A 26376-nucleotide genomic window follows, 5' to 3' on the forward strand; every position below is an offset into this window, starting at 1 on the left:
AAAAAGACACAGATTCTTTATTTAAATCAGCAAACTCAGATTTTTCAAGCCCCAGCCCATGGTGAGCAGCCTTCCCTCCCAGGCCCCCTCACCCCCACCCCTTAGCCACAAAAAGGAATGGAAAATGAGAAGCCTGGGGGCCTCTGCCAGGGCAGGCTGCCTCCGAAGTGCGGTGAGTGCAGTCCAGCTGGGGCTGGGGTGGTGGTGGCCACAGGCCCCTCCCTATAAATTAAGTCCCTGCAGTCACAGCTGTAGGCAAGGCATACTTGTGGGGGGAGAAGGCCATCAGGCAGCATCCTTGACGCCCAGCTAAGGAATGGATTAGGGCACAGGGCTCAGAGGGAAGAGGCCAGAGGAAAGAGAAGAGGTATGGTGCGGAGAGGGGGTGAGGCCCCCCCAGTCTTGGTCCCAGGGGAAAAGAGGCCAGTTGGTCCAGTTTTGTGTGTTTGGAGAAGGGAATGTATTAGTAAGCACAAGGGGGAGGCCACCGTCGGGCAACCCCGGAGAAGACAGGCCAGGCCCCCACCCTGGCAGAAGGGAGAGCGAGAGCTCCCGAGGGCTCTCAGGGAATGTCAATGCTAAAAAAAAAAAAAAAAAAAAAACACAACAACATATATATTAACCATTCACGGAGGGCAGGGGCAGGGCTGCAGAGCAGATCAGAGGATTTGGCGCGGCATCCCATAGCCGGTCATGCCTGCCTGAGAAGCCCCGCGGTTGGTCCCCATCTGTAAGCCAATCACATTCTTGCCCTCCTGCAGTTGGTTGTCCGAGAAGTAGCGAGGGTTCTCCTTGGATTTCCTGGGTGGGAAGTGAATGCTGGTTAGGAGGAGGGTGGAGGCCGCCCCGGTAAATGTCCTCCCAGGGCAAAGCACAGGCTTCTCTGGTGTGCGTGCTGGTGCCCGCTCTGCCTCAGAAAGCGCTGAGCTCACCGCCCCTCATCTCTCAAAAGGGACTGTCCCTTGCCATCCCAGGAAAGGTGTGAGGATAGAGACAAGGGATGCCGAAGTGCTTGGTAGAGGGCGTTTCCCAGGGACAGCATGACCACCACGCTGGCCCAGAGCCTGGGCTGCCCAATGTACTCACTTGGGAAACCAGTTAGGATCCCCAGAGAAGAGCCCATCATCCCGGGCTACCGCCAGCCCGCCCAGATTCATCAGCGTCCGCTGCACACAGGCCATGTTCTTTCCTGGGAAGAAGGAGGGGTTGTATTAGCCTCCGTGGGGCTAGGGTCCAGAATGCCAGGATTCCACCTGTATCACCAGGTCAGCAGGCCCAGCCCCCAAATTCTTTTTCTCTTGATCTCCCTATTCTTCTCCATTCCAGCCTCCAACATGATCAACTCCTCTATCGAAACGCAAACAAATGAGCACGCACACACATAGACACATGCACACTCGACTGTCCTCGGGGTGCCAGAAAGGAGATGGCTCAGGCCAACCTCTGGTCTTCTGGACAACACTGCCCTGACCCTGGCCTTGGCCCACCTTCCCAGAGGTCCACAGTCTGGAAGATGTCAGTGGTGTTGATGCCGTAGCGCTCGGCTGCTTGCAGGAACTGGGAGATCTGCTCCATCTGCTTGAAGGCCATGGTGGAGGCCTGGATCTTCTTCACTGGGGCCTGCCCCTCGGGGTACAGCCCATTAATGAGCTCACACAGCACCTGGGGGAGGACAGCAGAGGTGAGGCCGTGCCCACACAGATCACAGGGCACCACCCTCAGCTCCAGAGAACGACACAGGTGCCTCTCCTACCTGAGGACAGTTCTGACTGCACCTGGAGAAAGCCTCGAGCTCTTTCCTGCCCAGCCCCTGCCTCTGAACCCAGAAAGTGAGCCATGCTATTCAAGGATCACTGACTAGAGCACACCTCCCCCAGCCCTTCCCCTGCAGCTCCTTCTCCTTCCTCTTACCTAAGGCTTCCACTTCCCTTGGTGGGAGGGAGGAAAAACAGGAGGGCCTCTGCTCTATGGAGATCCCCGGGCTTAGGAAAGCTGGGGACAGGGTTGCACTCCTTTCTTCAGCTGAGACCATCCCCGCTCCCCCAGAACTTCTGGTGGGAGGCGCCCTGCTCTTACCGTGCCATCCTTGAGCCAGTTCTGGAAGTTCTCGCGCCCAGGCTGGGGCCGGCCCACATCCTTGCGGCACTGGGTGGTGATCCACTGGATCAGGATCTGCTCCAGGTCCGCGTCGTATTGTTTCTCAATCTTCTGCTGTACCTCCCGGCTGAGGCCGTAGGCAGGTCCCCTGTTGGCCATTCCGGAGGGTGGTGGCAGCGGCTGTGGGGGACTGGGGAGAGAACACAGCCAGACCCTCGGTCAGCACTCTGCAGCCTGCGGAGTGGGGGGCCGCCCACGGGGACACACGCCGTCTCCCTCAGGGGGGCCCCGGAGGGGAGAACAGCTGCCAAATGAGAGCATCTCGCCTTGGCCCCGGTGGGTTCTCCCACCCTTATGACAGGAGCCTGTCTACTATATTGAGGCTTCCCATTAGATTTCATTTGAATGGCTCCACTCCTACAATGAAGTATAAAACCCACTGGAATACAACATAGGGTAAATGAGGCCAGGATTGGCGGTTCAGCCCCCCATTAGGGGTGGTCAGCTTTAGTAAAGGCAAACTGGTCATTCTAACCCTAACTGTGCCTTTTCCAGTGTGGGAAGGAGAATGATTTGGAAAGAATATGCAGTGGCTGGGAACCCATGCCAGGAGTTAGAGGACTGGACAGATCTACCCTCAATAAGCCACTGGGTTTTCACTGAGCTTCCCAGGTGGGACTAATGGTAAAGAATACACCTGCTAGCACAGGAGATGCGAGAGATGTAGGTTTGATCTCTGGGTTGGGAAGATCCCCTGGTGTAGGAAATGGCAACCCACTCCAGTATTCTTGCCTGGAAAATCCCATGGACAGAGGAGCCTGGTGGGCTACAGCCCATGGGGTCGCAAAAAAGTCAGACACGACTGAGCAACTAACACTTTCATTGAGCAGCCACTATTTGCGCTGGGGCTTGCAAAAGAGACAGAAATCCTTGATTCTAAAGTTGCACGTAATGCCATCAGAGAGACAAAGACAGCACATGGGAAAGTACAAGAGTTGTACAGGATGAATATCAAACTATACAGATCATGTTATTTAGTTGCAAAGTCAACTCAACTCTTTTCCAACAACATGGACTGTAGCCCGCCAGGTTCTTCTGTCCATGGGATTCCCCAGGCAAGAATATCAGAATGGGTTGCCATCCAGTGGATCTTCCTGGCCCAGGGATCGAACCCACACCTCCTGCCTTGCAGGCAGATTCTTTACTACTGAGCCAGCAGGGAAGCCCATTTGCCGCAGGAATTAAGGGAGGAGTATGGACAGAAGCAGCCTGGAGGGCTTCCTGGAGACGTAGGTCTGAGTAGGCCCTTAACAGATTTCACTAGGCAATGGGACTTTATATGAGAAATCAGGTATTACTTAATTCTACTTTCCTTTCTAAAAGGAGTGGGAGGCAGAATGGCTCCTGCAAAGGTGCCTATATCCTAATTCCCAGAACCTGCAAATGTTACCTTATATTGCAAAAGGGATTTTGTGGGTGTGACTGAATTAAGGATCTTGAGATAGGGAAAGTACCCTGGGCCATCCAGCGGGGCCCAATGTACTCACAACAAGGGTCATTATAAGTTAAAGAGGAAGGCAGTTGAATCAAAGTGCGAGAATGAGAAGGAAGTCAATGATGAAGTTTCACAGGGCCGTGAACCAAGCAATACAAGTGGCCTCAAGAAGCTAAGAAAGGCAAGGCGTGGAATCTCCCCTAGGCACCCCCAGAAAGAACGCAGCCCTGCCGATCCCTTGATTTTAGCCAGAGAGACTTAGCCCTGCAAGATATTAAATGTATGTTGCTTTAAGTCACAAAATTTGTGATAATTTGTTATAGCAGGAATAAGGCCTAATTCAGGAGCCTTGGGTGGTATCAGTTTGAGGACCTCAGTCAGGAAGAACCGGGAGGGGGGTGGTTTCCTGACCACTGGCCTGAGTTGACAGCCCACACCTCATAGAGGGCAGTCTGTCCCCACCCGCCACCTCCCTGCCTAAGTCCCCGCACTCAGAGCCCTGTCCTGCAACACCACATGTCAAGGGGGAGCCAGAACCAGAGACAGCATGGGACTCAATTTCCTGCCTCTGTCCCATCCCCATGGGCTCTTCTTTCTGCTCTGAAATAGAGCTGGCTGACTGTACAGAAAAGAGGATGCCCCTGACCAGGCACCTAAGTTGGAGGGGAGGGAAGGGAGACACTCCCATGCCCCAATCTGGCCCCAGGCCAGGTCAGGCTTGAGGGATGAAGTCAGGCACACAGCAGGTTGAGCCCCTACTGCCTCCTCCCTGCCCCTCCGGGCAGGTCACAGGGACAGCAGCTGCCTCAACCTCCCTCACACCTCAGTCCCTGCGGGGGCTCAGTTCAGGCGGCCCCTCCCCACACTCCAACAGGGCTGCTCTTTCTGACTCCAACTTATGGGGCTGCACTTTTCCGTCAGAGATCCTCCCCATAAATCAGCTATTTTTAAACCTCATTAAGAGCAACCCACCCCCACTTCACCCAGCCTGAAAGCCCCGCCAGATAAATGTCAGTCTGGGCCTTGACCCACACACCAGCCACACACACACTTAGCTGGGGGAGGGCAGGCTGGTTGAGCGGCTGAGGTCTGCAGAGAGAGCAGACAAGATTCCCTGCCCCCAGCCCAGCCCCAACGGCTCAGCCACCACTCAGCCTCTGTGAGCCTGTGACCCTGCCGCATAGGCTTGGGAGGCTTGGAAGGAAGGAGAGGGGGCCGGAGGCTGCTGCCACCAGGAAGCCCCCTTGTCCCAGCCCCTTGTCTAGACCTCACTTCTGGGAGCAGCTTCACTGTGGTCACCTGGGCCTCAGGGCGTTGTCTCCATGGAGCCAACTGGCCTGAGGCCCAGGGATCGCTATGGCCAGGAAAGCACAGGAGAATGATTAACCCGGACACTAGGGTTACAAAGGGAGAGCAGGGCCGAAGCCTGACCCCTCCAGTGTTGCCTATGGAGGAGCAGGACAGACTCAGCCCCCCAGGCCCCATCCACTCACCAGGTGGATGGTGAGCCCTCCTGAACTCTGGAGCCAGGACACAGCTGGCAAGGTCACAGGCCCCAGCTGCAGTGTCTCAGCTCCACTTGGGGCCACTGCCCTAGACCCTGCGGTGTCAGAGCCATGAGGCAGAGCTCTGGCAGGAGGGCGAGCCATGAGGCAGCCTGCCCACAGCTGTTCTCCCCACCCCCATGAGCAGACAACCTCTGAGGAGCCGTGGCTGCTGGGACTGCCCCTTAAGGAGGGAAGGTAGCCACTTGCCTACTGGAGTGGGGAGAAGCTGTGCCGGAAACGCCCAGAGCTGGGGGTCCAACGGGAAGACAGCTGCACAGCTTGGGGGGTGGGCTAGCAGTGAGTAAGGTGATCTCCAGAGGTACTCCAGACAGCGGTGGGAACAGCCCTCACCCCCACCCACGAGGTTACCACAGCTGGGAGAGGGGAGGGGCTGCAAAAGGCACTTCAGCCCTCAGCCGCACCCAGACCCTGGCTGGACCAGGGACGCTTACCTCACCCCACCGAGCTGAGGAGCTGATGCCAAAGAAAAGGCGGACGTGGGGGTGGGGTGGGAGGATTCCAGGGCTCCGGGCAGGGGTGTTGAATTGTGAAGACAAAGGGACTCTCCATTCATTGTGCAGAGAGGACCCAGGGGGACTTCCCAACCCAGAGCTGGCATTTAGACTACCCTGAAAAAGCGAAGTGGGAACCCTTGCCTCTAAACTGAAGTGCCACAGGGAGCAGGGGCGGTGGGAGACCTACGACTGAGGGGCCACCCTGGGGCAGCCCCCTTGCTGTCGAGTCAGGGAGCAGAAGAGAAAGCTGAAGCTGCACAAACAGGAAGCCACAAGGCTTGCAGGGGAGGAGGGCTATGGGGGGGCCGTTGCCATGGCTTCTGTGTACCAAACACAGGAATGGGGCAAGGTCGCGGCACCAGGCAGAAACGTCCACTAAGTGCAGAAGTGGTCAGGAGGCGCTAAGCGGGAGCAGAGGCAAGGCAGGGCATGGGGAGCAGAAGTGGGATCCTTGGAAAGGGGTCGCTTCACAGGTACAGACAGGTGCACGGGATTCCTCAAGGAAGCAGCTGTGGAGGGAACAGAAGAATGTGGAGAAGGGAAGTTACAAGCGTTGGGGATTAGAGGCCAATCCCCAGGGGGGCTGGGGTGGGGCGTGGGGGAAGAATTGCACTTGGACAGACTCAGCTGTTGATTCTGGAAGGGTAGGGGCCCGCTGGCCTCACCCTACCTTGGCCTTCTCTGCTGTTTGAAGTCTTCCCTGTGGACTAGGAAGGAGAAATTGGAAGTACGGTTACAGACCCGGAGCTGTCCCTGTCTGGTGCTCTGGAGTCAGAAAATTAGGAGAACCACGGGTCTCCTCCTACCCCGGATCCCCGTACTAGTCCATTCTCACCTCTACCCTGCTTCTTTCTGCTAGCGGATACCAAGCTTCCCCAGAACCTCACCCTTGGCGGCTCCAGGAGACTCAAGGAGGCCAGCAGACAGCGCGGGGTAGGGGGGTTGGGGAGGTCTGCAGCAGTCGATTTCCGGTCCTGCTGGTCCGCCCCCCCACAGTCGCCCCCACTCGCCACACCCTAGGCCGTTACTGGGATGAATCACCCCCCGCCCGCCGCTGGGGTGACGCAGCGGTCTGGGCAGCCCGCCTGCCCGCCCGCGGCCACCACCGACTTTCCCAGCAGCAGGGGGCAAGGGGTGGGGGCGTCGGCTCCCGTAGAGGCTGGAGGCCTGGAAAGCAGCCATCCTCCCCCAACACCGCCTCCTACAGGCAGGGCACCCCGAGGCGCTGTCTGGGCTGCAACCTCCCAGATGCTTAAGGTCGAGAGACCTCCTGGAGAGGACTGGAACTTCAAGTCCCCGCCCAAACCCGAGGCCACTGCGGGACCCGAGCACGGCGGCCCCTCGCCCCAACTCGCGACGGCCAGTCCCCAGAAAAACGAGCTTCAGAAACGAAGAGGGCAGGCAGCACCCACACGTGCTCCTGCAACCAGGAAGTGAAGGGTCGCCTGGGAAGCCCCGGCGGCGCGGAGCTGGCCAAGGGTGGGCGCCGGGACCCTGTACCCTGCATCACTCTGGGCCAGCCGTATAATCCGTGACCCCCCTCCCTTTCTCGCCCCAGCGAGACCCGGGACTGGAGCCGGCGGGCGGAGCGCAGTCCCAGAGTCTCCGATCCCAACGAACGCCCCGTCAATGCACTAGCAACACCGCCTGACCTCATCGCTCAACAATGCAGGGGTCAGAGCCTGGGGACGGACCTGACAGCCCAGGGCGGGGCAGGGCAGTCAACGGACCCTTGCCTGCCAGCCCTCGATCCGCAAGCCCGCTGGAGCAAGCCGCAAGCTCGGGATTCTTCCTTTCTGGAGACCGCGCACATCCCACGCCCTCAAGGACCCTTCCCTCCAGCTTACGGTTCACGTGGGTCGGAGAGTTGCGCACTCGAGGCGGGGGCCGCAGCGCGAGTGGATCGCCCGGGTGGGGCCGAGGGTTTTCAGCCTGCTCCCGCCTCGGACGGGGCGGGCCAGGGGCGGGGCAAGGGCCGAGAGAGTTTAAAGGCGCCGCAGTGCAGCTGCTGAGGGCAGTGCTTAAGAGAGAGAGGGGCGGTGGACCAGACCCTGAGTTAAAAGACCTGGAGGCAGTGGCCTCAACCCTTGAGAACCTCCAGCCCTACCCCAGAGCCCTTAAACGTGTGCCCCAGTGGGAAACTCTGCCTAGGTTAGCGCAAGACTGTGGGCGTTTTTATGTGGAAAGAATCCTTTTGGCTTAAATAGGGTGGTTAGGTAAATGGAGGCACAGGAAAACATTCCCCTAGACACAAGTGACTAGGGTGTGGCAGAACTGGAACTAGCAGGCCGGGACAGCTCCCGCACGTGGTCTTGCTCCCCACCTTCTTCAAGCCTGGGCAGAAACTAACAGTGAGGTCATTCCTTGCCCAGGGCCCAAGGGGTGTGATCAGCTTTCGGACCTTCAGACTTGACTCCTTTCTCCTTCGTTTCCTCCCCTATGACCCGGCACCTCTGTTTTATCCTGGAGGGATCAGAAGAGGCTTCAGTGGAGGAGACTAGGAGTTCTTCTGTCTCTGAGGATGGAGGAGAGCATCCTTTGGGGGTTGAAAGAATGCCCCCACCTGTTTTCAGGCTTCAGTTGAGCAGTCCCTCTAGGGTGGAGTCGCTGCTTATAGCCATCAGGGGAGTTCTTCATATATGATAGAAGCCCCCATTGAAACTTGTTTTCAAGCACATCAACAACCTGTGGCTTCTCACTTTTCCATTCTCTCTTGCCCGGCCCTCCCTACCTCTATATTCTGGTGATTCCCTGGGATGCCAAGTGTTTTTACTCCTCCCTACCTTCACACAGGCTGTTCCTCTGCCTGGGATGCTCTCCCTCCCATGACTGACTTCTCACTGCTCTACCCATCACCAACTTGGTGGCTTTGGGGCAGATTACTAAAGCACTGAACACCTCAGTCACCTAGTCTATAAAAGAGAGCTAATAGTACTACCTACCGCAGAGTGGTAGACAATTCAACAGTACATGTACAAAATTTAGAGCAGTGCCTGGCTATTGTTCTCACTTCCTGTGACACGCCAGTCCCAGCACAAGCTGTAAGCATTCACTGTTTGCAGACTCCTCCCTTCATACTACCTTAATAACCAACAGACAGCTTTATCACAGAACTTATCACAGCACACTGTAACTATTTCTTTATTTTCCTGCTTCACTGACTGGAAAGAATTCCCCCAAGAGCAAAGATGTCTTGTGAACTTTGTATTTTTTCAGCACCTAGCTCAATGGCTGGACTTCAGCAGCTGACCTCAGGAAGCACTTAATAACTGCTTTTGGAATGGATCTTGAATGTATCTCCATTCTTTCACAGAGTCCCCTCACTGTTTAGGGTGTAGGGATTTCTTTCTACTTCCCTCTCAGATTCAAAGCAGATGACACACAGAAAGATTTTTCACTTTATTTACCTGTAAAAAAAAGCCTCACCCACACCACAAACACCACACACACACACACACACACACACACACACACGCGCGCGCGCGCGCGCGCGCGCCCACACAGGCAGACCTAAGATCACCGTTGCAGTCCTCAGACTCGAGGGCCTCAGTCCGTACACCCCTCAGCAAGCCCACTGTCAGGGTCTCTGACTGAGCACCAAAGGGGCAGGGGCAGCATCCCCAGCTGGAGAAAGATCTTGCTGGGGGCTTCCCCTGCAGGGTCCCTGCGCCTTCACCCTGTCTCATGTTAGGGCATTCACAGCAGAGTGGCCTGTTCAGGGTGGAAGACGGACTGTCGATAGGCTGGTGGCCGGGACCTAGCGGCATCTCGGCGCCGGCGGAAGGCGAGGAATTCCTCCCGAAGGGCAGCACAGCGGGCCTCAGGGCCAGGAGCATGGGCAGCACTCAGGAGGCAGCTCTCCTCTGGAGTCTTCACACCTGCAAAAGGAAGGACAAAAGGAAGATGTCTTAAGGTCCCCTGGGTGAACTCTTGGGGTTCACCAGTACCACAAAGCTCTCTAGGGCCTGCCAGTGCAGAGGAGTCAGAGGAGCGGGCCTGGCTGGGAACAGGCTGAGTCCTAAGGCTGGGGGTGCCTGCCTTTCTGGAAGGCTCTCACACCTAGCTCTGGCTCAGCTTCAAGTCGGGATCGAGGGCCAGCCAAGCCCACGTGCAGAGTCTCCAGCAACTCCATGTCCCCTGGGAATTCTGAGTCCCACTCATAGTTCTCATCCACAGATGTGTTCCTCCTGTGAAATGAGACAAATGTGTGGTGTGGGTAGAGGAATAGAGGGTAGCCAGAAAAGCCTGAACTGGTGACCCCAAGCTGAGGGTGGGCCATGGCTTTCCTCTGAAGATCCCTGGACCTCAGCAAAAGCTTCAAAAAGGAGACAAGCTCTCCTGGTCCCAAGGTAGGGATGGAGCAGGGAAGGCAGAGGGTGCAGGAGAGGGGTGGGGAGAATCTGTCCAGGGCAGGGCAGGACAGGGCAGGGCAGGGCAGGGCAGGGACTGCCCTCACCTTTTGCTGACTGTCACCACATGCTCCCTCCGGGGCCACCTCTCAGGGCCACTGGCCCAGCTGCTGGTGTCTCCTGGAGCGGGGCTGAGGTAGCTGCCTCCTGCAGAGGGGGCTGTGGAGGGGGGCCGGAGGAAGGAGGCGCTGCCCCGCCCACTGCTCTGGCTTGTGAGGCTGCCTCGGGGGGCAGCAGGGAGAAGGCTTGGCAGCAGCCGCTCCCTCAGTGTCCAGTCAACCAGTGCTGTGTACGGGGGCTCTGGGGCGGCCCCAACCCCGACCATGGCCCCGGGAAGTGCTGCCCTGGGGGACTCAGAGTGGCAGTCCAGGGGCTGGAGGTTACATGAGGTGGGGCAGGGCCGGGTATCCATGTAATCTGGGGGTGGAGCAGGCCCGGGTTCCTCCACGGGGAGCCAGTCCCCATCTACATTCATCTCCCTGAAGAAGGGCAGGCTCAGGTACTGGAGCAGGGGTCCTGGACCTGGCAGAGGACTGGGTGGGGCCGGTCGAGGGGGCCCCACAGGGCTGATGTCTGCAATGCAGAGGGGTTGGGGCATCCCACTGGGGCTGCTGCTGCTGCAATCATAGGACCTGGCCTGACGCCGAGCTGGGGTCCGAGGCTCGGACTGCTCAGGGCCTGACTTGTCTCGGGAGGTCCCCACCTGGGGTCCCATCACAAAACGCCCATCTGGTCCCCGGCAAATGGGCTCCAGGGGTAAGGGCCCCCGGCTAGGTGGAGGATCCGGAGGGGGGCTGGGGGGTCCAGCGGGTTCCCCCCAGAGCAGACTCTGGCGCAGGCTGGGGACTGGGGAACCCTGGAGCTTCAGCTTCGCCACGCTGTCAGGACTGCCCGAGCCCGGAGCAGAGCTGGGGAAGGACAGGAGATCAGGGTCTGTGGTAGGGGGCCAGTCCCCCTCCCAGGAGCCAGCGTCAGGCCTTGAGAGGTTTGATGCAGAACAGAGCAGAGCTAGGGAGAGCAAGGGAGAGAAGGACCCACATGGTGGAGGGGTGGAGGGAAGGCACGGGCGACACGGGGCCGGCCCCCAGGCTGGGGCCTCTGCACTTCCATCCTCACCTCCCTTTCACTTCTGTTCCACCCCTTCTACCCCTCCCCAAGGTGCAGAAAAGGAAGGTGCTCACAGAAGGCAGAAGGAAGCCAAGGAAGCGGAGGCACTTACTGGAGAGCTGACTTTCCAGCGGGAGAGAAGATAAGAGGTGGATCTGCAAGAATAAGAGGACAAGAGGTGACACGGGAGAAACCGAGCCCCACCAGGGCCCAGGGCACAAGCCTCACTCCACACCAGACACCACCCCATCTGCCTGGGGAAAGTGGAAAAAGTGGGAAGCAGGGGGAACACACCTGGCCCTGCCAGGGGGTTGGAGCTTCTCCAAGTTGGAGGTGCTTATAGTGGGCGGGACCCCAAGTGACCTACCTTGGCGGAGGCGTTTGCGGCGGCGACGGGCAGCTCGGCGCCGGTTCATGAGGCAGGCGGCCAGGATGCTCACGAGCACAGCCACGCCCAGAAAGCAAACCCCGCCCACCACGCCGGCCAGCACTGGCTGGGGCAGGAGGCCTGGCAGCTGTGTGCGCGAGGGGTAAACCTCCAGGCCTGGGCAAGGGGACACGAGGGAGGGTCGGTGTCTATGACACAGGGGGCTCCGAGCCCCCCTAATCCCCAGGGTTCTGCCCTCCTGCCGGGTTCTCACCAGAAGTGGAGACGTTGGCTGTGTTGCTGGGATCACTGACATAGCTACCAGAGAAGGCCACGAGGCGGAATTCGTAGAGAACATCCTGCGGATGGGGGTCCAAGAAGGGGGTCAAAGCTCAGCACTGCTCACCCCAAGCCCATTTGGAAAGACTTTGCAGTTGGAAGGTATGGGTGAAGTAGAAAGCCAAGCGGAGGTGAGGATGGTCAAATCAGGGTGAGCCCAGGTTTGGGGAGTGCAACAGGGGGCTGGAGGGCCACTGGCAGGACCCACACCCCTGCCTACCCGCCACACCTACCTTGATAAGTCCTGGCACCAACAGCTGCATTTCAGTGCCTGCCACGGCCCGATCCAACACCTCCCAGCCCTGGGAGCCCTGCCGGCCCTCCAGGATGTAGCCATCCAGCCTCTTAGGGACCAGTTCCGGGGGATCCCAGTGCAGGAGTACCCCCCGGGGCGTCCTCACCGCCACCAGACCTCGTGGAGGGGACAGGGGAGGCGACATCTCTGTCGGGGGAGGACTGGGGGCAGCTGGTGTGGTAGGAAGCCCTGAAGGGGACACAGAGGCATGTAAAGATTGCATTCCCCAGTGCCCCTCCCCTGTTCCTCCACATCCCCTGGAAATGGAAGTGTTCCCCATGGACTGCAGCTCACCAGGCTCCTCTGTCCCTGGAATTCTCTAGGCAAGAATACTGGAGCGGGTTGCCATTGCCTTCTCCAGGGTATCCTCCCAACCCAGGGATCGAACCCCAGTCTTCCACACCGTAGGTGGATTCTTTACCATCTGAGCTACCAGGGAAGTCCTTCCACAACCCCTGGTGCCCAACTATTCTCCCAGAACCCCTAAAGTCAAGCCTCGATCATCTTCCACAAACCCTTCTGGCCACTCCCACCCAGACTGCCCCCGTCTGGACTTTCCCTGCAGCCCTTCCCCATCCTTGTCTGCTGCTCTGATCGCTCACCTTCAGGGGCAGACAGGACAATCTCGCTGAAGGGCCCGCTCCCCAGCTTGTTCTGAGCAAGGACACTGAACTGGTACTGGGTGTGGGGCTGCAGGCCTGGCACTAGGAGGAAAGCAGCACCCACAGGCACTGCCAGGGACACCCAGTCATGGTGGGCTCGGTCAGGACGCTTTGCCCTGGAGGACAGGAGGAAATGAGGGGCGGGGGTGCATTTCATGAACTAGGAAGAGGAGGAAGGTTGGAGTCCAGAGAGCTGACCTCCCCTGTCCCCTCAACCACCCCAGCTCTCAGGACCTGGGCTTTGAACCCCTGAGATTCTCTGAAAATTGGACAGCAGAGTCAGGGCATGGGCTGGCACAGAGAGGTAGGAGAGAGGGCAGAGAGCCAGAGGGACTCAGGTTGAGGGGTAAGAGGGATGGCAGGGGCAGGTCACTCACAAGGGGGTGTACCAGACACTGAATCTCTGCAGATAGCCACCATCAAAGCCAGGCTCCCAGGAGACATTGGCACCCTTGGGCAAAGGTACCACAGACACATTGGTGACAACGTGGGGGCTGGTGCCTGGGTGGGGGCAATGGAGGGATAATGGTCAGGATCCTGAGGGAGGGCGAAGAGTTCAGGGGATCCAAGCCTTCCACTTACCACCCATCATCCCAGGGGCTCCCCACCTAAGATCCCCATCTGGGGCCCCCCAAACGATTCTTTCCCCTGTGTCCTCCCCACACGGCTGCCTCCAGCCTGCTCTGCAGCCACTAACCCAGCACGTAGACATTCGTGGAGGCGGCCACTCGGGCCACAGCATTGCTGGCCGTGCACTCCCAGCGTCCGTGGGCCTCCTTGGTCAGTGGTCGCAGGATGAGGCTACTGTTGCTATCCACCTGGGCCTGGCCCTGCAGCCCCCGGCCCACCTACAGAACCACTGGTCAGCCCTGAGGACACACGCAGCCACCCCTCACCAAGGGCGCCACTCAGCTCTCGGGGCAGCTCCAGTTTCCTCCCCAGCCAGCCCTCTCTTCCTCACCTCCTCCCCACCTCCCCTCTCCCCACAAACATCCAGGGGCACAGAGAGGCAGGGGTGCGGCGAGTGTGAAAATAGGTGTGAATACAGGTGGAGTGGGGTCAGGAGTCTTACCTTGGCCCAAGAGATAGTAGGTGAAGGGTCTCCCCGGGCAGAGCAGGGGATAAGGAGTTCTCGCCCTACTTCTTGGAAATATTCTTCTTTGGGACGTTCCAGAAAAGCTGGGGGAGCCTGCAACCCAGATCTGGCATTGGGTGGGGGCTCTCTCACACTGCCGCCTGAGGGCCATTCCCCACCTTCTCTGGGGCCACCATCTGTCTGCATCTCTCAGTGTCTCTCTAGCTCGCCTGTCCCCAGCAAGGGGGCTGGAGGGACATTATTGGAGAGACCAGGGCTGATGGGCAGAGGCCTCTCTGGAGATGTACAAAGCTCTAGAGAATACCCTTCACCCTCCCCTTTGCTTCCTACTCTCTTCACTCCAGAGAGGGAGGCAGCCTGTTAAAGGGTTGAGGCGGGCAGGGGACCGTCCTCCGCTGTGGCATCTGATGGCTGCCACTACCATGGCAAACAGATGTGGAAGCCCCGCTCCCCACACGTCTGTCCCACCCACCTCGGCCTGGTGTCAGTACCAGCCTTGCATCTTCAGCCGCCTGACCTGCTGCCACTCCCCCCGCCCCCAACCCCCACCCCAAGCCGCACCTTGAGCAGAACACGGGTGACTGGGGAGGGCCCTGCAGTGCCAAGACTGTTGTAGGGGGTGCAGGAGTATTCTCCCAGGGCATCCTCGTTCCCCAGGGCAATGATCAGGGAGCCTTCTGGGCCCTGGGACCAGCCGGGGAACTGGAAGCAAGAGGAGATGACAGCCAGACAGAGACGCTCAGCAGAGGCCAGACCAGAGATGGAGAGAAGCAGTGCACGGGAGAGACCCACGTCTACACGGAGGCGGCCGCAACCACCCTTAGGCTGGCCCCTCTCTGAATTCCACCCTTCCACTCTCTTTCCTACAGGGGGCCGCTACCAGGGGTGTGAAGGCGGCCTATTGATAGCTCCGGGGCTGTGAGCAATGGAGTTTGTCAGAGGAATGGAGGCTGACAAACTCCAGGGGAGCCACTCAGAGGGAATCTGGTGTGAATGGCACCCCGTGGGGTTGAGCCGTGTGAGGTTCTCTGCCTGCTGCCTTCCTAGCCCTCCATGATTACATTCCCTATCTTACACCCCACATCAGCTCTTCTTCCTGGCTTCCCTAGTTCTGTACAGTCAAAGGCTAACATCTGACTCCTTACTCTGTCTCACGCCCCACATCTGTCCTCCTGGGAAGGCCTTTTGTTCCATCCATCTTCACGTCTATCCCTCTAACTCAGGCCTCGTAACCTCTCACCCACAATCTCATTTCAGCAGCCTCTGCACCACAAATGTCCACTCTCTTCCCCTTCATTTCTCTGACAAACTCAACTGCTCACAGCCCTGACACTATCATATAAGCTTCCCTGGTGGCTCAATGGTAAAAAATCTGCCTCAGTGCAAGAGATGCGGGTTTGATCCCTGGCTGGGGAAGATCCCCTGGAGGAGGGCATAGCAACCCACTCCAGAATTCTTGCCTGGAGAATTCCATGGACAAAGGAGCCTGGTGGGCTACAGTCCATAGAGTTGGACATGATTGAAGCAAGTGAGCACACTCGCATGGACACACTGATGCTATCACACCATTGCTCAAGCAATTTCACTGGTTCCAAATGCCTTTTGACTTTTTTTTTAACCTTTGAAAAAATTTATTGAGTACTACTATGGTTCGAGAAGCCCTGGGGTGACTAGGATTAAAAGATGCAATACTAACCCACAAGGAATTTATTGTCTTTGCAGACAAACAAAAAATCTCAATCACCTTGGAATGAAGTAATATTAACTTGGCATCCATATTCTTCCCTTTGGTCCCAACCTGTCTTTCCAGATTCTCTGCATCAGTCATGTCCCCACAGGAATCGTAGCTCCCACCCAGCTGGATGACTCATTATGCCATAAACGCACTATACTGCTTCCTGCCTCTGGGCCCTGGTTTCTGCATGGACTGTCTCTCTGCCCTTCAAGGCCATCATTCGCATCCCAGAAGCCGTTGCTGATCTGTCCTCAACCAGCCCTAAGAGGAAGGTGCTCGCCGCCTCCTGCCTCGCTAGCCTTCCGGCAGAGCGTCTGTGGCTGTGCTACCCCCTCGAGGCACGGATGTCTCTTTGCTCCTGTTCCTGCCAGACACCAGGCACAGCACCCGATAACCACGGATGTCATTACTACTTTCCCAGTCTGTCGCATCCTCCCCTTCTTCCCCCGGTGTCTCACGTCCATGACTGCATCTCTGTTCTTGCCCTGCAAACAGGTTCATCTGTCCCATTTCTCTAGATTTCATATATGTGTGAATAGACAATATTTGTTTTTCTCTCAAACAGATGGCTAGTAGGAACCTGTGGTAAAGCACAGGGAACTCAGCTCGGTGCTCTACGATGACCTAGAAGGGTGGGATGGGAGGGGGATGGGGTGCCAGGGAAGCTCCAATGGGAGGGGATATATGTATACATAGAGCTGATTCACTTTGTTGTATTGCAGAAACTAACACATTACAATGTGATTATACTCCAATTAAAAAAATAAAAGAGGTATACGATCTCCAGTCACTGTATTGATCAAAGGCCACCCCAGCTGTCTTGGCTAGAATAACACCAAGCTAAGCCCTCTCTTCCCTGCCCCAGGCCTGTACCTTGTCCAGCTGCAGGGCCTGCCCATCCTTGGTCCAGCTGACAAAGAGCAATGGGGGGTTGGCACGAACGGGGCATCGGATCACCCCCCGCATACCCACGGGCAAGGGCGTCTCAGGAGGCATGGCGGTCACCTGCGCTGGGTCTGGGGGAAGCAGTGGCAAGTTGTAGGGGAGGAGCTGAGCCTGGCCCAAGGAAGTGAAGCAATCTGTCGAGGGAGCCGGGGTGGGGCTTACAGAGCACAGTGAGGTAGGCAGAGGCTGAGGGCGGGCGCAGGAGGCCGTTGCTGGGCACACAGGTGTAGCGGCCGGCATCATCAGGCTGGGCGGCCTGCAGCCGCAAGCTGCCATCCACCAGGATCCGCACTCGGGGCTGCAGGCGGCTGCAGTATGGCACAGGGGCGGAGGGGTCCAGGCCTTGCTCAGCCAAGGGACTCCTCAGACTGCTCACCAGTTCCCCACCCCCACCCCACCCCACCACACCCTAGCACACGCAGAGCCCCACCTGATGTGGAAGACGTTGGTGCTGTCCTGGAACCAGCTGTAGGTGAGGTTAGCAGGGTATGCCTCAGCTCGGCAGGCCAGAGAAACATCCTGGGAGGCATTGACTGTGCTGTTCTTGGGGGGCACCACGATGACTGGGGGTCCTGGGAAGGGGGAAGCACAGGGGAAGGAGGGGCCTCAGCCCAGTTTCCCAGGAACCCTGAGGTCACTTCTGCCTCTCTCCCTAGTCTGCCCTCTAGAATACAGGGCTGGTTGCTACAGGGCCTCAGGAATGGAAACAGGCCCTAACCCTTTTATTTAACACAAGTTCCTCCTCTGCTCCAGCAAGCTCGCTGTCCTACCAGGGACAGCCACATTCACCCAGTTTAATCCTCTGCTCACCCTTTACAGCATCACCTTTTCCACCCCTCATCTATCTACACCATCTACAACACCTCTGTGTCTCCTATCCTAATCCAGGCACCCAATACCTTAACCCAGGATGCTGCAGCAATCCCTGACTCCATTCATGGCCATTCATGCAAAAATGTCTCCACCCACCCACTCTGGCCACAGAATTATTCTGCTCAAGAATCCACAGCAGCTCCTGGCTCCCAGCACATTAAGCTCAAACTTCTTGACCCAGCCCTGTGGGCCCTTGTGACCCCACCAGGCCAACCATCTCTTCACACATCAAGCCTTCCATATTCTTTCAGGTCAGTATGGGAGCTCACTGGGCCCATGCCAGGCAGTCTTGAAGGCTCTTCCCCAAGAGCCTGACTAGGCCACAGAGACCCTGCCAAACCATCTTTTAACCCCACTGCTGTCTCCCTTCTCCAGGCTCCAACTACATGAGTGGCCAGTAATAAGAGGTAATGATACAAGCGGGAGTGCAGAACACCTCCAGGCGCACCAGGTGGGACTGACCTGACCTGCATTTAATCCTCTTAAGAGCCTTTTGTGATAGAAATTATTGTCTCCACTTCATAGATGAAGACATGAAGGGTCAGAGGCAGACAGATTGTAAGGCGACTTGCCCCAGATCAGTGGGAAGGCAAATTCACATCAGGCCTTCCCGACGCCAGACTTCACCCTGCACCACTGCCCAGCGCTGCCTCCCCCACAGCCCCCAGGAGAGCAGGGCTTCACCTCTGCATCTCATTCCCGAGGTCACCATGGGGCTCTATGAAGGCAGAGTGTACTTTTCAGCTTTCCTTCTGAAGGGAAGGGCTTGACCACAAATTACTGTGCTCGGCTGAACCTAAGTCTTGTAACAATCCTGAGAGGCAGACAGGAACTTCTTTGTATAGATGAGGAAGCTAGGGGTCAAGGGGGTTCCGGGGCTCAGTCTGACACCAACACCCCATGCCCTTCCCACTGTACCACACTGCTAGGCACTAAATACCTGCATTCACTGATCCTTTTACAGACAAGATGCTGGTTTTAGAGGCATTGGGAGCTCCCTCCCTCTCCAGGGGCCACTGCCTCAGGCCCAAGTCCTCCCCCCAAGCTGTGTGCACCCCCAGCCACAGGTCAGTCCTCTCACGCGCTATGTCCAGCTTCCCGGCCCTCCCCTGAGACAGCACCTAGCACCAGCAGCTGGGTGGCGTGGGTGGCGCTGCCCTCGGTGCTGGAGGCTTGGCAGGTGTAGACCCCGGCGCTGCTTCGCTCCACCCTCCGGATCCGCAGCGTTCCGTTCAGCACCTAGAGCAGGAGTCAGCGAACGGGACCCAGGCATCTCCTCGCCCACAGCGGGCCTCAGACGCCCCTGCACTTCCAAGGCCAGCCAGCAGAGGGAGGCAGCAGGCCAGGCTCGGGGAAGCCCGGGCCAAGCCCCTCCTCCGGCGGGTCTCGCAGCCTGGCCTCACCCGCTCTGTCCTGCAGCCTGTTCCCAGGCCGCCACCTGCCCCACGCTGTCCAGCCGCAGGACTCACCTGCACTTGACTCTGGCCCTGGCCGAGGTCCTGTCCTCGGAGCTTCCAAGTCACCCGAGGTTGGGGGTTGCCTTCGGCCACACACCGCAGGGTGACCGGCTCCAGTTCCCACACTTCGAGCACCTGGGGAGGCGTCTCCAGGAACTGAGGGGGCGCTGTGAGGAGAGAGGCATCAGGGGGTGCCAGAGGGGCCCCCAGCCCAAAGAGTTGCATCCCAGGACCAGAGAGGCAGATCAGGGCTGCAGCCCTCAGCTCATCAGGCTGACCACCTTCAGGGGAATCCCCAGCCCTGGGCCACCCTGTCTGCGGCACCCAGGGCTCAATGAGGACGCACCGGCCCATCCCCGCACCAGCCTACAGAGCTGGCAAGGGAGCGGAGCACAGGATGGGCGTTCAGAGCTGGGAGAGAGCCAGGTGCCCTCTAGAGTCGGGAGGCCTGGGTTTTAGACTCTGCCGCTAATCAATGGCACAACCCAGTTTCCTCATCTATGACATGGGAATACTTGTGACCTCCTTCCTTCTTAGGGTTGAGACAGAATTCATGAGGTACTGGGTTAAAAGGGGTTTTGATAAAACAAAGTATTGTATATATGTGACCAATGTTTCAGTCGGGGTTCAATAACCCCTTATCCCCTATCCATTATGCTATCCTGGTCAGGGAAGCAGGAGCAGGGAAGAGACAGGAAGTTCCCAACACAGAGCCAAGAAGGCTGATTGGTTTTAGGTGTGAAGAATGGAAAGGGCAGGAGTGGGGGTGGGCGCAGTGAGATGTAAACAAGGGGTGTCAGCCGAGTGGGGCTTCGGGACTGTCCTTCCACCCTCCCCCCTTCCACGCGACCCCCTCCTTCACCACAGCCCCCAGCTTCCTACAGTTGACGGTGAGATGCACCCAGGAGCCGTTAGCAGAGTCTTCCTCAGGGCTGTGCTGGTCTAGGAAGAGCACGCGGCACTCGTACCAGCCCTGGTCTTCAGCCCGGAGCCCCTCGATCTGGAGAGATGCCCCCTTCCGAAGCCGGACACGCCCTGGGAAAACAGCCCTGGATCAAGGGTGCTGAAGGGACCGCATGGGAGCCCCAAGCCCCTGATCACAGCGGTCATTCTCAGACGTAAAGAACAGGCTGTCTCTCCCAGCCACCCTACTAGAGTGGGGTCCAGAGAGGCACAGATGGGGTTGGGGTCACTGAGGGCAGATCCCTCCCTTCAGCCCCTCGAGTCATTCCTGCCTTTCAGCAGCTGGGACCCAGCTTAGACAAAGAGAAACCAGAGCGGCAGCAGGCGGACAAGGCACAGAGCTCAATGACGCCTAGCTTCCGGGACTGTAGGGAAAGGGGCTCAGAGAACCAGCTCTGTGTCTCCTCTGGAGTCATACAGAACCTACCCATCCATGAGCTCTTTTTGTAAGGGAGTTCCCGGGAGTACTCCTGCCAGAGGACTCTGTCCCCAGAAACCACAGCAGTGTTTGGGGCCCGAGCAGGGATCCAGACCTCGCCTACCAAAGCCCCTAATCCGCCGGGGTTATTATCAGTGGCCTAAGCGCCTTAGGGTGGCCAGAGTCCAGCCCAGCCAGGCAGCAAGGTCAGCAGCCTCCTCACCCCATTCCCTCACGCTCCAGGGCATCCAGGCTGTGGCTGACAGACTTCATAGAGCTCCACAGTGCACCCAGCCCCAGGGCAAGCAGGCAGCGCCCTTCCGCCCTCAGCATCCTCTCCTGGCAGAGTCCTGCACCACAGACAGCTTCGTGGGTCCCTGGCAGCGCGACCCAGTGAGCAAGCCACACACTGCAGCCAGAGAGACCTAGCGTCCAGCTCTGCTATATACCCTCTTGGCTACACCACTTAAACCTCTCTCTCAGCATCTGCTTCTTCATCTATAAAATGAGAGAGAGAGAAAAAATCCAAGTGGGGTAAATGGAAGGCAGGCAGCACAATGCTTAGATAAAATGGTTGAACAAACGAATGAGCTCAAGATTTGAAATCGCAGACTGCACTCAACCTTGGCTCCATCCTTCACCTGACAACACACCGTCTGCCCCTTCTCCCCTGCGTCAGTCAACAGCACCATCACGCATGTCCAGAGACCTGGGGTCATCTTCACTCTCACATCAGCTTGCTCAGTTAGCCTTTGGTGTTCTCTCTTTCACTCCCACTTTAGCTTGTTCAGTAAACCTTTCAGACTCTACTTCCTGACTGTTTCCCTCTCTATCACCTTCAATTTAGTTTAGTCACATATGCAGAGAACATCATGAGAAACGCTGGGCTGGAGGAAGCATAAGCTGGAATCAAGATTGCCGGGAAAAATATCAATAACCTCAGATATAAAGATGACACCACCCTTATGGCAGAAAGGGAAGAGGAACTAAAAGAGCCTCTTGATGAAAGTGAAAGAAGAGAGTGAAAAAGTTGGCTTAAAGCTCAACATTCAGAAAACTAAGATCATGGCATCCAGTCCCATCACTTCATGGTGAATAGATGGGGAAAGAGTGGAAACAGTGGCTGACTTTATTTTGGGGGGGCTCTAAAATCACTGCAGGTGGTGACTGCACCCATGAAATTAAGATACTTACTCCTTGGAAGGAAAGTTATGACCAACCTAGACAGCATATTAAAAAGCAGAGACATTACTTTGTCAACAAAGGTCTGTCTAGTCAAAGCTATGGTTTTTACAGTAGTCATGTATGGATGAGAGAGTTGGACTATAAAGAAAGCTGAGTGCAGTCCATCCTAAAGGCGATCAGTCTTCAGTGTTCATTGGAAGGACTGATGCTGAAGCGGTAACTCCAGTACTTTGGCCACCTGATGCGAAGAACTGACTCATTTGAAAAGACCCTGATGTTGGGAAAGATCGAGGCAGGAGAAGGGGGCGACAGAGGATGAGATGGTTGTATGGCATCACCTACTCAATGTACATGAGTTTGGCTAAACTCCGGGAGTTGGTGATGGACAGGGAGGCCTGGTGTGCTGCAGTTCATGGGGTCGCAAAGAGTCGGACTCGACTGAACGACTGAACTGAACTGAACTGATTGCAACTCTCAACTGGGTTATGCAAACAACCCACAAAGGGGTCCCACTGCCTTCATGTTCATCAGGTGCCCACCCCACTTTGACTTTGGATAAGGACAAATGACATTTTCTAAATATTCTGGGTTATGCAAAACAGATGAAACCGGACTATGCCTTTACTTAGCCCTTCCTCTGTGTGTTAGTCGCTCAGTCGTGCCCGACTCTTTGTGACCCCATGGACTACAATCCACCAGGTTCCTCTGTCCATGAGATTTTCCAGGCAAGGATACTGGAGTGGGTTGCCATTTCCTCCTCCAGGGGATCTTCCCAACCCAGGGATTGAACCCGAGTCTCCTGCACTGCAGGCAGATTCTTTACCAACTGAGCTACAAGGGAAGCCCCCTAGTACCAGACAATCTGAAGCCGTTGGCACACTCACCCACTCCAATCTGCTTCCTTTCTACCTCTAGGGTCATCTTTCTGAAATAGAATCAACCCGTGGGGGCCCTGATGCCACCAGGGAATGAGAGAAGTATCAGGCTGAGGCTGGCTCTGGGATCTCAGGCAAGGGTCCTTTTTCTTCTAAGAACAAGGTTCAGGGGTGGGGATTCTCCAGAAAGGGTGGAGCTGCTTAAAGGGCTGGGTGCTTAAATCCCCACCTAGATAAGCCTGGGTCTCTCAGGTAAACATTGAACATGATCCCACCCTTTCTCCCACCAGTGGGATTCCTCAGTAACCCTAACCTGCCAGGCCATGGAACCCCGCAGACTGCACTGCGCCCTCTTCTAAGTCCCATGGGATGGTAACTTTTGATTACAGTGATCTTCAAGTGCTACAAAGAAGGAAGAAGACAGAAGGGAACTCAAGTTTGGGATACGCGCCATGTAATATCAGGCAATGTCAGCATACTTAATCCTCTCAAGAATTCCAGTAAAGGAACTGATGTTAAGCTTCTTTCCAAAATCACGTGGCTATTCAGCGATACAGGCAGGCCTGCTTTCTCACGATGCAGTACGCTCTCCACTGCTCACTGGTGTGAGGACCCAGTGACGCTCAGGGCACTCATCCCTGGGCTTAGCCCGTATATTCTCACTCGGCGTGTGTTGGTATCAGCTCCAAATGTCTGTTGATCAGAATATCCAATAAAGCACACCGTATGTCCCAACTTCTCTGTGAGGTATGGATGGCTAGACTGGAAGTGTCACAGAAGAACAGGAAGCTGGCCAGGAACAGGTGTTCCTGTGCCCTCCCGAGTCCTGGGTCCCCCTTCTGGAGGCCCATCCTCTACCTACAGAGCCAAAGTGAGTGTCTCCAGACCTCTCCACATGCAAGGGTGTGCAGAGGAAGGAAGAGACACAGTCCCCACTCTTGCAAAGCTCTCCAAAGGCAGAGCTCTCTCATGTACAAGTGCAAGTTCACATACACACAGAAGTCCAAGAAACAGGCCTAACTGTGCCCGGATACTCCAAGAAACTAAGAAGCAAGAGGCGTACAGGAGGTTTCCAGGAAGAGATGACTCTGCAGAGAGTGAGAGTTACACAGTTAATCGTTCAGTCCTGTCCCCGACTCTTCGCGACCCTATGGACTGCAGCCCGCGAAGCCCCTCTGTCCATGGGATTCTCCAGGTAAGAATACTGGAATGGGTAGCCATGCCCTTCTCCAGGGGATCTTCCGGACCCAGGGATCAAACCTGAGTCTCCTGCATTGCAGGCAGATTCTTTACCATCTGAGCCACCAGGGAAGCCCAGGGGATGCAAGGATAAAAGGTGGTGAGGAGAGAGGACTCTTCTAAATGGAGGACGAGAAAACTGATTTCTTTTTCGGCTGTTCATCACGTGAGATCTTAGTTCCCCGACCAGGTATCTAACCGGTCCCCCCTGCATTGGAAGCATTGAGTCTCAACCACTGGACCACTAGGGAAGTCCTTGAGATAACTGATTTTCATCAAAGAACTCAGGACAGAGAGAAAACTCATGTCCCTTCTGCCACAGGGGGTATTTTGAAACTCTCAAGAAATGTAGCATGAAAGTCAAAGACCAAAACTGGCCCTATGAATTGGAAGAGCTAATCTAAGATCCACCCCAGGGAAGCTGGTATAGAGGAAGTGGACCCTCTTCTCTCCACACCTAGGATTTCACACCATGCAGGCGCTGTCCGGGGTTCTTTACACACAGCAGCTAATTTCATTCTAGGATTTAGTCCTGGTTTATTTTATACTGCTTTTACTACTTTTGCACTAGGCCACAAATCCAGTCTCCTCTGCTAGATGGATTCTAAAGTCATCAAAGATAGGAAGCCTTCCCTTCAGTGTAATCCCTGAAGGCTCCAAACAGTCTCTCTCGTGGTTCCTCCCACATTCTAGGCCATGGGCCTCACACACAGTCCCAGGCCATCTCCCCTTCGTTTGCCCAGAGGGTTTATGACAGGACACCATTGTCCTTAGCAACCTCCACCTCCCGTTGCCTAGCAACTGCAGTTCAGAGTCCCCTGCACAAAGGCTGAGAGGCCCATTCCACACTGGGAGGCAGTAAAAGGGTTAATGGGTACAGGGGCCTCTCCCCAGGGCCCTGACTCCCCAGATCAGCTCTGCCTTGACCAGAAGCTTCAGACCCAGGGGAGGGGTGGGCATGAAGGGCGGGGGTAGGAAGAAAGCCCCCGAGGTTACTGCTCACAGCCGGGCAGCTCAAAGGAACACCACAGAGACGAAAAGAAAACCCACAGGTAGCAAAGTTGCTACCTTCCAGACAAAGGGCAGAGGGAGGGCAGGAAGGAGAGCTGCACATCACCACCCCTCAACTCCCCCATTCCCACCCCTGCCCAGAGGCGATCCCCAAAAAGCCTCCCCCTAACCCTGCCCTAGTGGGGCAACGTTCTGCATCCACGAGCCTCAGCCCAGCGGCTCCCCAGCCCGGCGGGCAGAGGCCAGGATCGGGGGCTGGGCCCGGCCATTGTCTCTCCACTTGTCCTAAGTGGGGCCCCGCTTTCATCAGTTCTCCCAAGCGGTTCTCCCCAGGCTTGTGCAGACACATACGCTCCCACCAGGCTGTTTGCCAACAACTGTCCCCAGTTTGAAAATAAACCCTTCCCTCTGCACCACCTGCCTGAGCCTCCTCCCCTCTGTGCTCAGCCTGCCCCGCGGTGACAGCTTAGCCAATCCTGTGGCTTCTCCCAGGATTCAAACTAAAGAGGGAAAAGGGAGGGGGTCCCCCTACCCCCATTGACGGCCTTCCAGGTGGCCTTTCCTGGGTTTCCCCTATGAGGAGGCAGCCAGACTCTCGCCAGCCGCCCCAGCCCCAGCCCTGGGTTCTCCCACACTCTGCCCTCAGAGACCTGCACTAAACCATTCAGATTAAGGCTCCCCGGAGATTAGGAGGAAGCTGAGCCTTTTCAGGGAGCAGCTGGGGCACAGGAGAAGGCCCCCAGGGAGGCCTATACACTATTTTAAGTCCATGTTGCAGCCAGCTGAAGCAGGAACCCAGCCCAGCCGCATCTGTTTGCGGATCTTTCGGGGAGCCTGGTTCCCTCCAGCCCTGCTCCGCTGAACTCAGAATCAGACAGATCAGAAACCCCTTGACCCTGCTGCCCCATCAGTCCACTCCCTAGAAGCCTGCTGCTAGAACCCCCCAAATCAACATTTAAGAAAATAGGAGGGGAGGAGGGCAAGGGAGCGAGAAGATAGCAGAGCCAAGCGCCAGGAGAGGGCCAAGTAGGGGGAGACCAGGGAGGATCAGGAGGAGCCTGGGAGGTTTGCGATGAGCTCTAGAAAGAGGGATTAGAGAATCAGGATGGACACTTGCAACAGGGCTGCAGGATCTCCTTCGGAACAGGCCAGGTGGAGTTCCAAACAGACCGTGCGCGCGTGCGTGTGTGTGTGTGTGTAAATGAATGAATCCTTCAGTGAATGAACACTGCTTGGGAGCAGAGCCATGCTTGTTATGCAGAGTTCAGGCAGTGGAGCTGGAGATGAGGTTGGGGCAGGGACAGAGCTGTTAAGAAGAGGCCTTGTTCCCACTCTACCCAGCCCACCTTTGTTGGAGACACCTCCCAACCTCTCAGCTGAGGACAAGTCTTACCCACGTAGTCAGGGTCGATGCGGGGAGAGTAGAGGCCAAACTGGATGAAGATGGGAAGCAGGAATCCAAAGCGCAGCCACTCGATGACATGCAGAGGGGGCCGGCCAGCCGGGGGCAGCAGGTCACAGCCCAGCACCGCACTCTCCCCGGCCCGGCCCACCACCGACACCACCTCAGGCTTCCCTCGACCTGCAGGGCGGGCAGGGCGGGCAGGTGGGTGGCATGAGGACCCAGAACCAGGGCTGGGAGGGGAGATACCCTCTCTGTCTCGGTGGGTTCCCCGGGCCTTGGTGATGGGGTTGAAGGAATCTATGACGTTGGCAGAACCTGAGCTGCTCCTCCCCTCCTCCGAC

At 56.9% G+C, this 26376-nt stretch overlaps 2 protein-coding genes and 1 long non-coding RNA gene across 3 annotated transcripts in view; 1 reads left to right on the forward strand and 2 right to left on the reverse strand.

Annotated features, from left to right (window-relative positions):
* Positions 1–7884, reverse strand: TAGLN2 (transgelin 2). The gene is made up of 5 exons (XM_069577430.1): positions 7502–7884; positions 2077–2287; positions 1488–1662; positions 1087–1189; positions 1–801 (listed from the first exon to the last, which is right to left on the reverse strand). The coding sequence occupies exons 2-5, from the start codon at positions 2254–2256 to the stop codon at positions 660–662; spliced, it is 600 nt and encodes a 199-aa protein (XP_069433531.1). The 5' UTR covers positions 2257–2287; positions 7502–7884; the 3' UTR covers positions 1–659.
* LOC138433928 (uncharacterized) lies at positions 7671–16450 on the forward strand. Its single transcript, XR_011254525.1, has 4 exons — positions 7671–10003; positions 11222–11348; positions 11815–11978; positions 15740–16450. It is a non-coding gene; the product is annotated as an uncharacterized lncRNA (long non-coding RNA).
* IGSF9 (immunoglobulin superfamily member 9) overlaps positions 9041–26376 on the reverse strand; it is a 20079-nt gene continuing 2743 nt past the window's right edge. Inside the window, exons 3-21 of the mRNA XM_069577420.1 lie at positions 26024–26212; positions 19822–19974; positions 18952–19106; positions 18604–18721; positions 17040–17181; positions 16772–16917; positions 16538–16680; positions 14491–14631; positions 13906–14022; positions 13531–13681; positions 13211–13334; positions 12774–12949; positions 12110–12360; positions 11812–11896; positions 11538–11714; positions 11283–11325; positions 10111–10971; positions 9714–9841; positions 9041–9532 (exon numbers count right to left, since the gene is read on the reverse strand). Coding sequence (XP_069433521.1) covers positions 9351–9532; positions 9714–9841; positions 10111–10971; positions 11283–11325; positions 11538–11714; positions 11812–11896; positions 12110–12360; positions 12774–12949; positions 13211–13334; positions 13531–13681; positions 13906–14022; positions 14491–14631; positions 16538–16680; positions 16772–16917; positions 17040–17181; positions 18604–18721; positions 18952–19106; positions 19822–19974; positions 26024–26212 — 3482 coding nt within the window. The 3' untranslated portion in view covers positions 9041–9350. The remainder of the gene's footprint in view (positions 9533–9713; positions 9842–10110; positions 10972–11282; positions 11326–11537; positions 11715–11811; positions 11897–12109; positions 12361–12773; positions 12950–13210; positions 13335–13530; positions 13682–13905; positions 14023–14490; positions 14632–16537; positions 16681–16771; positions 16918–17039; positions 17182–18603; positions 18722–18951; positions 19107–19821; positions 19975–26023; positions 26213–26376) is intronic.

This window comes from Ovis canadensis, chromosome 1 (assembly GCF_042477335.2).
Source record: "Ovis canadensis isolate MfBH-ARS-UI-01 breed Bighorn chromosome 1, ARS-UI_OviCan_v2, whole genome shotgun sequence".
Taxonomy (NCBI): domain Eukaryota; kingdom Metazoa; phylum Chordata; class Mammalia; order Artiodactyla; family Bovidae; genus Ovis; species Ovis canadensis.

Bases quoted from the DNA above. Each gene is read 5' to 3' on its own strand.
- TAGLN2 (XM_069577430.1), bottom strand. From the start codon at position 2,256: ATGGCCAACAGGGGACCTGCCTACGGCCTCAGCCGGGAGGTACAGCAG. The intron at 1,663-2,076 runs GTAAGAGCAGGG...GTCCTCCCCCAG, and splicing joins ACTGGCTCAAGGATGGCACG to GTGCTGTGTGAGCTCATTAA. The intron at 1,190-1,487 runs GTGGGCCAAGGC...CCTTCTTCCCAG, and splicing joins GACTGTGGACCTCTGGGAAG to GAAAGAACATGGCCTGTGTG.